Genomic DNA, 12,459 nt, shown 5'->3' with positions numbered 1-12,459 from the left:
CATGTCTATTTGTACTGACATCACAAATGGGATGGGTTTAATTTAGGGTTCCCTGAGTTCCTGTTGAATCGCAGTATGTCCATCGATTGCGAGGTGCTCACAGGCAGACCTCATCACTGAGTTACACCATATATCTTACATGCCGTTCATTATATTAGTGCTAGCTCTCCTGTTGATCTGTATGGCCAGTGACGTGGAACAGAATCATCAGCTCACTGTACACAGGAGCAGTATGACCGGAACTGCTGTGCAGCTTGCCAGTGGAGGGATCCTTTTCCAAACTGGGAAGGAACTGATTTCTTTGTTTTGACTGGTTTCGTAATGACTGAACTAACAGTTGAAAACACTAAAGCAGTTACATAAAACATTTTTTTACTTTGTCTTTGTTGCCTCATGTCATGTCATTCCTTGTATGTCACATTTTTTAACCATCTTCTCTGTTTGCTAACCCTGCCATCAGCACATTCAAAAGAGGAGCCTCAACTGCCTAAACCCCTCCCAAAACAAGAATCTGAGCCAGGTGTGTCTTAGAGTCAGAGGAGTCCTCCACATAAACATAGCACTGTGAATACTGTTACTGCCCTCTGCTGCTTCCATTGTATTCCGTGTACTCATTCATGTCATGTCTGTCATGTCTTTGTAACCATCTTCTGCACCTACTGAACCCTCTCACTGAGCATGTAGAAGAGAAGTCTGAACTGCCAAAACCCCTCTCACAACAGGCTTCTGAGCCAGGTGTGTGTCTCACCTCTCAACCGTTTCATTTCATAACATACTTTAATATTTAGCCTTTATGTAACCATACACTGGTTCTGCAGTTGCTGCATCATAGTTTGAGAATGCATACTGTATATTATTCACTTTGGTCTGAGTTGGTCAGTTCCATTATTTCTTGCGACACTCAAAAGACAAGCAATCCACCACTGGTAGCGTGTATGAATTGAGCATAGTTTCCATTGCAGAACACTTTATTGTGCATTGGAAGCAACAGGAATGTCTCACATTCATTCTCTGCGCCCTCCATATCACTCCAGTGTGTACACATTTAAGTGAAAGGACTGTCATGGCTTTGTAACCATCCTCTCCACTCACTGACCCTGCCCACAGAGCATGCAGTGGAGGAGGAGCCTCAGTCCCCCAAACCCCTCCCACAACAGGCATCTGTGCCAGGTGTATCTCAAAGTGGAAGGGGCTTAACCCTCACCCACGGCCATTTTACTCTGCTAGAACGAGTAGAACCTCACACTGCCCCATAGGCTATCAGTTTAAAACCTCATACAACTTGGTGAAATCAATTAGAGGTTAAGAAACATAGTTTTTTGTTACACTGATACAATTCTTTTTTTCATATTTTACACAACCAAATTGTATAATTATGAGTGTGGATTTTTTACATTTTTATCCAATATCTGACTATATTATTTTTGTTTAACTGTATCATGAGAGCTCTGGTGGATTCCTTTCAACTGAATATTTTTTTAAATTGGAAAACTTGATTGTAAATATTATGAGTACAATAACAGTAATGCAGTTCTCTGCTACCCATCTGTAAATGATGCTGCTCATGACAGAGCCCACCTTTCTGTAAATATTCAGGCATGAGATCCACTGGATTATATTCACATTTCAAGGTTAGCCAGCCATTCACTGGCTATATTCCTGTGTGGACAGGGATATAAAAGAGGAAGGCCAGTGTCATTAGCTTTACTGGCCTGATTGTTATAGACATTCACTGCTGTCCATACATTGCTGGCATGAGAAGGAGGTTATAGCCTCTTTTCACCTCTTAGTTCTTTGTAATCCCCATTTCACACATTAAAAATTACATTACGTAACTGCTTTTTTTCCCCATTCCAATATGAATAGGCATTAACTAATGAAGTTGTCAATGAATAATCTACAAATAGATAAAGCGGTTCAGATTGACTTCTCAGTTAATTAACTACATCAGTTAATGCCAATTCTTGTAACCTTACTCTTAAGTGTTGCAGAATTTTTCGAATGAAAGCTCAATGCTGAGCATTGGCCTGCACCCGCTAAATGTTTAACAGCTTTGGTCTTCAGGGGATTGGTTGGTTGTTGAATGTGGCCAATTAAGTAATTTTACCCAAAGAAACGGTTTGGAAAGAAAAGGAGCGTACTGCACACACAACCCTCCAGGAGTCTGGCATCCTTCCAGTAATGTTTCTGATTTCATTAAATGAGAAAACAAACACACGGGTTGTGTTATTGCCATTCCTTTTAAGGGAAAAATAATAATTGTATTTATCTTTTCCTTCTTTTTCTCAGCTGACGTACTGTATATTTGTATATTTACGTGTGTGGGAATGTGCGCCATTGCGTGTGTGGGAATATGCACGCATGTGTGTGTGTGTGGGGGGGTGTGTGCATGGGTGTGGATGGTTCCCCTGCATACCATGTCCTCTTCTATTGCCCAAGGGCTCTCCCATCCCCTCATTAATTTTACTGTCTGTTTCATAACTCCATTAAGAATGTGCAAAGCCTCAGGGTCCAGTTACTGGGAGAAAAGGCAAGTTCTTGTGACTGCGTGTAGCTGTAGAGAAGTGGTCTTGAGCTATAGTGCTACTTGCTGCTTTCTGTGGATGTTTGACTGCTTTTCCCTAGTGTGTGTTTCTGTGTAGTAAATTAGAGCAGAACCTGCCCAGATGTACAGTTTCGCTAAAGATGAAGCTTCTTAGTATGCACCAATGCACCTTTATGGAAATTAGGCCGAACCTCAGACACAGTTATGTGCTTGTGTGTTACAGTCATTTATTTTGTGTATTAACAAGTATTGTAGGTAAAAAGAAATTAATTTATTGAATGTGCTGAAACCATATATATGACAGTTCTTTTAAATGCTGTCATTGTATTGTAAGTAAGTTCTATTTGCATCCAAATTGATCTATCAGTGAGATGTAACTGTTCTGAATGATCAAATTTATATAAACAATTATGTCTATATTCAACCTAATACTGTTTGCCCTATATATTTGCAATATCCAGGAAGTTATTATTTTTCAATATTTGGATGAAGCTTGCTTGTAGCCAGAGGATTATTGCTTTATTTGATGTACAGGTTGGGCAATTCCATTGTACCCTTAAGTAAGGTACTTTTGAATTACTTCAATTAATATCCAACTGTGTAATGGATCGTATTTGAGGAATGTGTGCTGTAAAATTGCTGTAGATAAGAGCATCTTCTAAATGTCTAAAATGCAATGATAATGGTACTTGTTGTATGGCTGGACTCAATTTCCATAAACATGAAATAGTACTTGCCGATGTTCACCTGCAGATGGCGCAAAACCCACATTTTATTTTCTCAGAAAGGAACTGTTCTTGTTAAAAGTACTGAAATATTTAAGGATTTGTCTTCTTTCCTCTTTTTGCCCCCAATTCTAAAGTGGCTTAATCCAGTCATTAATAATCAGTTGAAATCTATAAATACGTTCTGTAAAAGGACTAATAGGATAACATAGATTAAGTTTCGTATAATTATTATGGTTTGTGAACAGTGAAACCATCAATTACTGCACAACCGCAAGCTTGATGATTCATTCGCGGTTATTCGTTCTCGGAGAATATTTCCACATGAGAAAAATGGCTTATATGATTTTTTACACAAACAAACCATGCCAGCAGTGGCCAAAGATTATTAGAGTAAAAATAAATATAAACAGCATATATACGTTTCCACAATTCTGTCGTAGTGTGATAAGATTGTGATTGTGCTTGCATTGATGGCGTCATTTTTTCATAACGACGGTGCCTTGAGCAACAGGAAATGTTACGTCTGTGGAACTCAGATCTGTTTACAGCGATGGCTGCTGCCTGCCTTGGATGCATGCAGACACCGTATGTTAGCGAGTGGGAGGCTCAAATGTTTGTCATTGCATCAGAACAAACATGGAAATCAGCCTTTCTTAGCTTTAATGATTAAAATGAGTAGAGGGAAAAAAAAATCATGATTGCCAATTATGACCATTCTAAGGGTATTTGTGGAAGGATGCTGTTGCGTATTGCCTGGAAAGATTCTCACAAGTGTAGCTGTTTGACCCAATTATCTGCTAATTGACTAGAATAGCGGAAAGAAGGTTAACTATTGATTATATAAACACATGACAGTTATTCTTTCAGAAACATGGACAGAACATATCCGTTTGACATGTCCTAGTTTAGCATTATATGGGGTGTCTTTGCTGGCTTTTGGTGAGTCATGTGACCAGCTATGTTTCCCTCTCTGGTTTGCATCAGAAGTGTCGTGGGAGGACCAACAGAGGAAAGTCAATGGTACAGTACCCAATGGCCTGGCAGGACCACTCCTCCCCCACAGAGTGAGGTGTGTCCCTGGTGTGGAAGCCTGTCCATTTCAGGGTCCATCCAGGGGCCCCGTCTCTCCTCTTAGCTCCAGCTCTTAGTGTAGCCCTGCGTAGTTCCCCTTCCTCTCCACGATGAGAAGAGCAGCATTGTGGGTGATGAATCAGACCTGACTAATAGAAACCGGCTCTGTAGAAATAACTCTTCCTGTCTGACCCCATTTCCGACAGTCCTACTTTTTCGTTTTGGCTGACCTGTGTGGGAGATATTTGGTGAAAGGGGGAGCTTGCAATAAAGTGTTGTCGTGGCGTAAATCCTGCCAAAGCTGAAACAAAGAGAGCTTCATCTGCCTTTTTGCAGTAGCAGCACTATGATGTGGTTATTAATCCACTTTATTAATATGGAGAAAAGCTGCTTTTGTCAGGCAGTGAAGAGTTATGCAATGTGAATTATTTCCATTATTATTGGTATTTTTTGTTATAGCTTTTACTGGGTTATTTCTTCTTTGCATTGGCTATTTTCTCGGCATCCATTCGCCTCGATTCTGTGCCTGAGAATAAATACAACCATTAATGCTTTGAGGTTGCTTCTAAAGTTATTGCCATAGTTAGTGGCATGCTGGGATATTCTAGTCATGGCATGAGGATGTGGCATGACAGAGCAATTGGCAGTCCCTTAATGGACATATAATGAGGGTTCTTTAATGCGATTGCTTATTTCAACACCCTTCACTGGAAAAGGACATTATCGCAAACTGCGATTTGAATTTGTATTAGATGGCTGTCAGTTTAGATGTTTAGTTCAGACACTGGTAGCATTCAGGCCTTGTGATACATGTCTGCAGTTGCTTCAGGAGTTACGCCAATTATGTTGATCTCGTGTCTGGAAAGAGCAACCATTTTTAGCACTTAGCTAGATGGGCCTACTGAATACCTAATATTTTTCTAACTGGTTCTCACTGTATCTTGCAATTGAATTATTGGCTTTGTTATGTTAATGGCTCAGATAAAAAATCTACTACACAGCAGACAAAGACTGCCAAATTTTATGTAGCAGCAGACTGAGGGTCATGCTGGCAGACTTCACGCTGTGCAGATGCAGCATGGGGGTTGTGCAGGTTGAATGATTTTCAAATGCATGGATTGTGTAAATTAGAGCGCACAGTGAACAGGGCAAGCCACCCAGAAACTGCACCGGCAGGCTGATACACAACTTAACTTAGTTTTTCATAAACCTAAAAGATTCCTTATCTATGTATACAGTGAACTCCTTAATGTCTGTACTCCACAATTTTAGATGTGCAATCAAATAATTTGCATGTGCTTAAAGTGCACATTCCCAGCGTGTATTATACACTTGGTATCACCATCTAGAAATTACAGAAATTTTGTATATGCAGTATATGCAGTATACTGTATTCAAATTTCCCCATTTCAGCGCACCATACTGTTTGGGACATTGTTATGTAAATTAAAGTAGTACTTTGTTGCATGTTGCAATAACTGATTGAAGTCTGACCCATAGACATGACCAGGTGCTGAGTATCATCTCTGGTGATGCTCTGCCCGGTCTGTGCTGCAGCCATTTTCAGCTCCTGCTCATTTTGGGGTCTTGTTGCCTTAATTCTTCTCTTCAGCTTATGAAATGCTTATTTAATTGGATTCAGATTGGTCAAGTCCAGTAATTTTCTTTTCTTTTCTTTTTTATCTCATTTGCTGCTTTAGCAGTATTTTTGAAATCATTGTCTTGGTGTAGGATGAAGTGCTATCCAATGAGTTTGCAAGCATTTACATGGACTTGAGCAGATAAGATGCTTTATAGATGCTTCAGAACTAATTCTGCTACTATCAGCAGTTCATCAATGAAGACAAGTGAGCCAAAACATGTGGCGGCCATACAGTACATGCCCGAAACATAACTATGTTTCACAGATGGGGAAAGGGGTGCTTTAGATCTTTCCTCTTCCTTTTGAGCTCTACAATCGTGAGAATTCTTGCTTGGTCTGCCTACCCCTATGCAATTACTGAACTCACCAGTGCTCGCTTTCATCTTAAAGATATTCCTAACCATTGATTTTGATAAGCCTAGGTTTTGACTTGTCTCTGACTTCTCTGAGTAACACCAATAACAGACTACAAAGGCAATCAAAAGCCTAGAATCAAGGCTAGATACTGAAAGGTCTCTTATACCTACACTACAATTGGGAGCAATTGAACGCACCTGAATAATCCAAAAGACCTGTGAAGACATTTGTCATATACATTTATTTATATGAAAGGTTTACTTATTAATATTAGTACAGGTTCCTTTGTACAGAGATCAGTTGTGGGCAGTCAGCTGCTGAGGTAATATAGTGCATGGAATTAATGTTCAGAGTTTAGTTTAAATGACTGTACTTTATGTATTTCAAATAAAATTGCAGGTGCATTGCACTACTCTAGGAAGGTGAAAGGAACATAATTATGATTTGATGATGATTAATTTAACTGTAAGATAACAGCAAAGTTATTTTGTTGTTGCATGTGGTAATTTCAGAAACCAAACCTGTCCTAGAAGTGCAGGTGTATGTTATACAATATGAGAGCCCACTGATTCTCAATGAAGAGAACATTTTTGGTAATTGGCAACAAATCATGAAGACTATATTATACATTAAACATTTTCTCAACGTTGCTTCCACCCGGTCTGTTCAAATGCAGTTGAATGTGTCGCTAGGGTATGACACTCAGGTATTGTGGAGAAATTCAAAGCCTGGAACTGAATTAGGATGACGTGCATGGCCCTCCCCCTCGTTGAAGAGCCTCAGAACCCTCACAGCCTCTGCCTGCTTGCCACGTACGTTCAGCCACAGGAGTGTGCGCCTTTGGACATATCTTTCTGGCCCAGATGAAAGAAGCATCCGTCAGCCTATAATTATATAATTAATGGCACTGAGATGAAAGTGGAGATAACAATAAGGAAACTGTGCCGCTTTCTCCTCAGCAGGCCAGCTGAATGAGGCTGCTTAGAAAGAAACATGGAAGGTGCCGGAATTTGCTGTGAAACGTGCGCATAACGAACACACTGTTCGAGGGAAGTATAGCCCTCTATTCCTTCAAATGTGGCTCCCTCCTTCAAAACAGCCATTTTTCTGACGTGTTAAAGGAAGAAAAGAAAGATTCAGGCTTCACATGGTGAAATGCTTTTTTGTTTGTGATGTTGCAGAAGCCTTAAAATGTAGACTTACAGTACCTCAGCAATCGGGTTTACGTATTAAATTGAAACTATGAGCTCAGGTTCTGAGGGAATATCCATGTTTTCAAACCCAGTTTCTCCTCTAGACAGTGAGTTTGTTGTTTGTTTACTGACCTACATTTCCCCTTGATCTTCTCTTCGCGCCATGAAAGTTTTTTGATAGATTTTCATGCCCTTTGTCCATTATATTAAAAATGATAGTAAAAGAGATTGAGTATTTTTTATTTTTTTGTATATTAAGTACTATTCAATCAACCCCTTCCCAATTCCTTCCCACCCCCTATTTCGTTTTCATTTCTCACACTTTGTCATGCCCTGATTGGATGCCCAACTCTTCACTGCAATGACCTGCCATCAGTTTTCTAGGTTTAACATGAGCATGTGTGTCCTCTCACATGAGCAGCTAGCTAGCAAGCACTCTCTCATTCTGCAGTCCAGAACAGTGCTGGCTATGAAGTCTTCTATGAACAGTGGTCATTGACAGATCCACACCTGACTCCTGAAGAGTGTTTCCGATCTGGCGGACAGGTGTTTGGGGATTTTTCTCTATTTTGGAGGTCATTAGCTGTGGAGTTCTTCCTTGGCCTGCAAGTCCTTTTACGATTAGTAAGCTCACCAATGCTCTCTTTCTTCTTAATTATGTTCCAAACAGTTTTGTTAAGCTTAAGGGTTGGCCGATGTCTCTGACAGTTGTATTCTTGTTCTCAGTCTCAGCACCAAGCATTAAATAGCATCGAGCTTGCTCACGTGCTCACACTTACTTAGTAGGAAGTAGACCGCTCCCTAAAGTTAGGACCATGTGTTTGTGTTTAGCTTCTTTGTTGAGAAGGAACCCCATTTCTTTATGTAGTTGAATGTGGCCTTGTTTTGATAAAAGACCAATTTTACGCTTCCTTTTATGTTTTTTACGTATATATTATTTTCTTTACCAAATTCACACATTTTCTTTCAGCAGTTTTAACAACTCCTCTTTCAGTTGTCTCCTATTTGATGGACAGTTTAAAAAGCTTTACAGATTTTCACTTTTCTTTTTCATTTTTTCTCTCTTTGATTTCCATGCTGTAATTATTATTTGAAAGACTCAACTGTCAGTTGGCTTTGTATGTCTTTAGAACACTAGACATCACACATGAAGTGCATAAACTTAAACAAATCATTCTGCTGGCTCCCTCATTACTAATGCATTGGCCCTGGCATAAAAGCAACACAAAGCAATGAGCAAATAACACACTAATGTATGGCAGTCCTTCTATGCTTTAACAGTTCTGACTAATTTTAGTTCAGGAAATACCGATCATGGATTTTCTTCACCTGTTTTACAGTAGTAGTGGTCCAAATAGTCTCAAGAAGAACTGTTCCCTGGTGTACAATAACGCAGACCAGTACAAACTGAGCCATATTCTGTGAATGTCTCATCTTCCATGTTCCTTATTCTTCCATGTCTTGTTCTTTGTCCCCTGTTTTTGTGTGCTTCCATCACTATCATCTTAAAGATGATGGTGATGTGGAGACTGTGGAGGCAGAGAGTGGAGACACAGGTAGGGCCTCTGGAACTCAGCACCCTGTTAGTCTGAGCTCCTGTATGTGCTAGCTAGTCTGGAGTCTAGTCTGATGTGTTCATGTGTCTAACTTCAAGTGGCTTGCTGATATGGTTTAGGTGCCAGGTTCCTCATGCATGTTTTTAAAGATTGGGAAAGACAATTGACAAAACAGAAGATTGAGGTTGGATCTACCATGCAGGCATATCTGTTCTCGATGTTACAGTACAGTTTGACACTGAGCGCTGAGTGCTTTTTTCCCCGGATTTCCAATCTGAAATTGTGTTTGGAGACGAGATTAATGCTGCTTTACATGATCACAGCAATTATTTTCCTTTCAGTGGTACCCTCATCCTGAAAAGGATTTATCTTTGTAGAGAAGATCCTCATTTTATGTCTAGTGAATGGCCATCATTTTTTCATATGCCTATACCTCAAGTCTGTATTTTCACACAGAAAATAGACTTTTTCAAGCCGCAGTACCTTTGGCATTTCATTGAATATCTTTGCACTGATGGACGATTGCGGTGACTACAGTTAATTAAAAACATCTCCATCTGACATCTGTACAGCAGTGAGGAGTGTCCTACAATTATTTTGGAAGCCAAACTCGTAGAATGCGTATAAATCATCAGGGTGTTGGTGCAAGTGCGCATGTGTGCAGAGTCAAGCTACCCTGTATAAATAAAGGCTAATTACAACAGTGGTATGCAGAAAAGCATCTCTAAACAGAACCGTGCAGTGGATGGGCTGCCAATGAGTCCAATAAACAAGTCTTATACCTAATAAAGTCGTACCTGGTAAAACTGAGTGTGTGTGAGCCCAGTTTAATTTCCCATGCCGTGTCATTTTATATTATGTGCAAATAAAGCAGGTTTTTACAATGGCACATAACGGGGATCACATATGCTGCCACAAAGAGCTATTCTAGATCATTGATGATCGTTTATGACCTCATTAGTTGACACGAATTCAGGAGAATAAGTGGAAATCTTCTCCTGAAACCACTGGAGGCTGGAGGCCAGGGTGCCACAATGGAAAGCATCCTCATTAACTCTGAAATCTCTTGACCTCTGACCTCCATACCCCTGACTTTTGACCTTGCCTGCTCTCTCTCTCTCTCTCTCTCTCTCTCTCTCTCTCTCAGACTGAGGCAAACTCATCTCACGCTGTGCCTCTTGCTCTTTCTCTCTAGGTGCCATGGAAGTGGAAGAGCGAACACGGCAAATGAAGTTGAAGATGAACAAGTACAAGCAGGGTGCTGGCTCTGACTCCAGGCTGGAGCAGGTCAGGAAACGGGTGGATTTTTACCCGGAAGAGTTCACAGGCTTTTAGTGCATTGAATGGTATTTTAGAGATGTACAGAAGTTTATGACGACCAGCTGGCTTTGCAGTGAAATTTGAGCCTTCAGTGTCGAATGTCCCTTGCTACATGCACATAGAACCTAGTTGAGGTGTGTAGAATGAGGTGTGTAGAAGAGAGTCCCTGGAAACTGGAAATTGCATCTCCCAGGGCCATGGTCAGAAAATGTGCGTACGTCCAGAAAAGCCTTGCTTTGGACCAGATGGCCAGCACTTTCTGCTTATATAAAAAACATATTATCCAGGAAATGTCAGCAAAATCCAGCAGTATGAACAACTTTGCGTTCATGGAAACTGCCAGACATACAAAGCCTGAAGGCCTTGGTTGCCTAATATTTGCTGATGCAATTGATGTATTTCCTCCACAGCTATTATATGTGAAGTGTTCTTATTTCTTTGAAAATCTTTTGCCCAGCTGTGCACAGTAAAAATTGGTATAGGTTCCCTTTTTACGTCAGTCAATTTGGTAAATAAATTGCACATATTAGATGTGTAACATTGTGGAAATTTCAGTTGATGTATTGAATTACAGTACATTTCCTTTTTGCCGTTTCTAAGAGAAGGAAAGGAAAAGGAGTTGAAATAATTTTTTATGTATCTTACAGGCACTGTAAATGTGCCTCCGATTTAACTTAAAATGAAGTCTGAAAATTGATCTCGTACAGGAGACCCACCTCTTCAATATGTCTTCATTGTTACTCAGCTCTCAGCAAGTGATGGCACAGTTCATTCACCTCTCCTGGTTTTGTGGATCTGCTGGTTTTAAGGTGAAATTTAACGATGTGTTTTTCCTCTGCAGCGGTCGGGCAGGGATCCACAGCGAGGCTCGGACAACCTCTCCACCAAGTCGTCGGACAGCGATGTCAGCGACGTGTCCGCTGTGTCGAGGACCAGCAGTGCTTCTCGATTCAGCAGCACGAGCTACATGTCTGTCCAGTCCGAACGGCCGCGGGGGAACCGCAAAATCAGGTGAGCCTACTGCACACTCCGGGGTTTCTGGGGTGACCGGAAACCCCAAGCGCCATTGGCAGGAATGGGCAAACCTGCGAGCAGGCTCTGAACCTCCCCCAGTGCAATAATGGTTCAGACCGATGACGCTGTGTTCAGACGTTTTCACTTTGAAAAGGCCTGCACCGGGCGTCTGCATCAGAATGTGTGCCTTCCTGTGAGTTCAGGTTTGGTTCTGCCAGAGTTGGGCTTGAGCCAAATGAATGAACCTCACTCTTGTAGATGCAAGTTTGCTCATTGCTGGAACCACACAATGGTATTATGTCAGCTTTCATTTCATTACAAAACATAATTCCAAATTTACAAATATGTTGTACACTCTCAGAAAAAGAGGTACACAAAAAGTGCCTTAAAAGGTACAAAAGCTTGTCACTGTGGTAGTACCCTATACACAGAACCTTTGCGTATATCCGCTTTACCTTTATTTCTGAGAGTGTAAATACTTTTTTTAAAGTTCATAGCATTTAATTTTTTTTTTTAAAGGTACAATAGGTCATTTCGGACTTCTAACGGTCAAGAGAGGAATTGCAGCAACAAACACCCTCTAACCACAACACTGTTTATCCCTCCCCCTTCTCTGTGAACACGCTGATGTTGAAACGCCATTGGCTGTGGCAATTAGAACAAATTTTCAACCAATGATCTTGAATTATTGTACAGCTATATGATGTTTTAGTACAGAGTGTCGGTTTGTCAACTGCATATTTTGAAACCTGAATTTAAGGACTATAAACACTGGCAGATGGGAGTTAACCTGTCAGTGAGCAATGATGCAATAATAATGCAAATAATGTTTTAACACAAAAATCTTACCTATTGTACCTTTAATCCAGTTTTTACTCTATTTTCAAAACCGACGCTTTGTTGTCCTTTTGCTTCTCTTTCATAACAATTCTCTTGTTTGTTCATGGCTGCATGTAACCTCACTCCTTTCTTTTTTGCATGCCTCACTTTGTGCGGTTTTTGGTCGATGTCAGCCGTTCACAAGCTCTGCAGG

The 12,459-nt window shown here is 40.5% G+C and overlaps 1 protein-coding gene across 1 annotated transcript in view; it reads left to right on the top strand.

Annotated features, from left to right (window-relative positions):
• Positions 1-12,459, top strand: part of LOC133137991 (regulating synaptic membrane exocytosis protein 4-like) — a 169,370-nt gene that overhangs the window by 120,821 nt on the left and 36,090 nt on the right. The window contains exons 22-24 of the mRNA XM_061256433.1: positions 10,288-10,391; positions 11,254-11,423; positions 11,796-11,808. Coding sequence (XP_061112417.1) covers positions 10,288-10,391; positions 11,254-11,423; positions 11,796-11,808 — 287 coding nt within the window. The remainder of the gene's footprint in view (positions 1-10,287; positions 10,392-11,253; positions 11,424-11,795; positions 11,809-12,459) is intronic.

Source organism: Conger conger, chromosome 9 (assembly GCF_963514075.1).
Source record: "Conger conger chromosome 9, fConCon1.1, whole genome shotgun sequence".
Taxonomy (NCBI): domain Eukaryota; kingdom Metazoa; phylum Chordata; class Actinopteri; order Anguilliformes; family Congridae; genus Conger; species Conger conger.
This window is presented reverse-complemented; position numbering and strand designations above follow the sequence as displayed.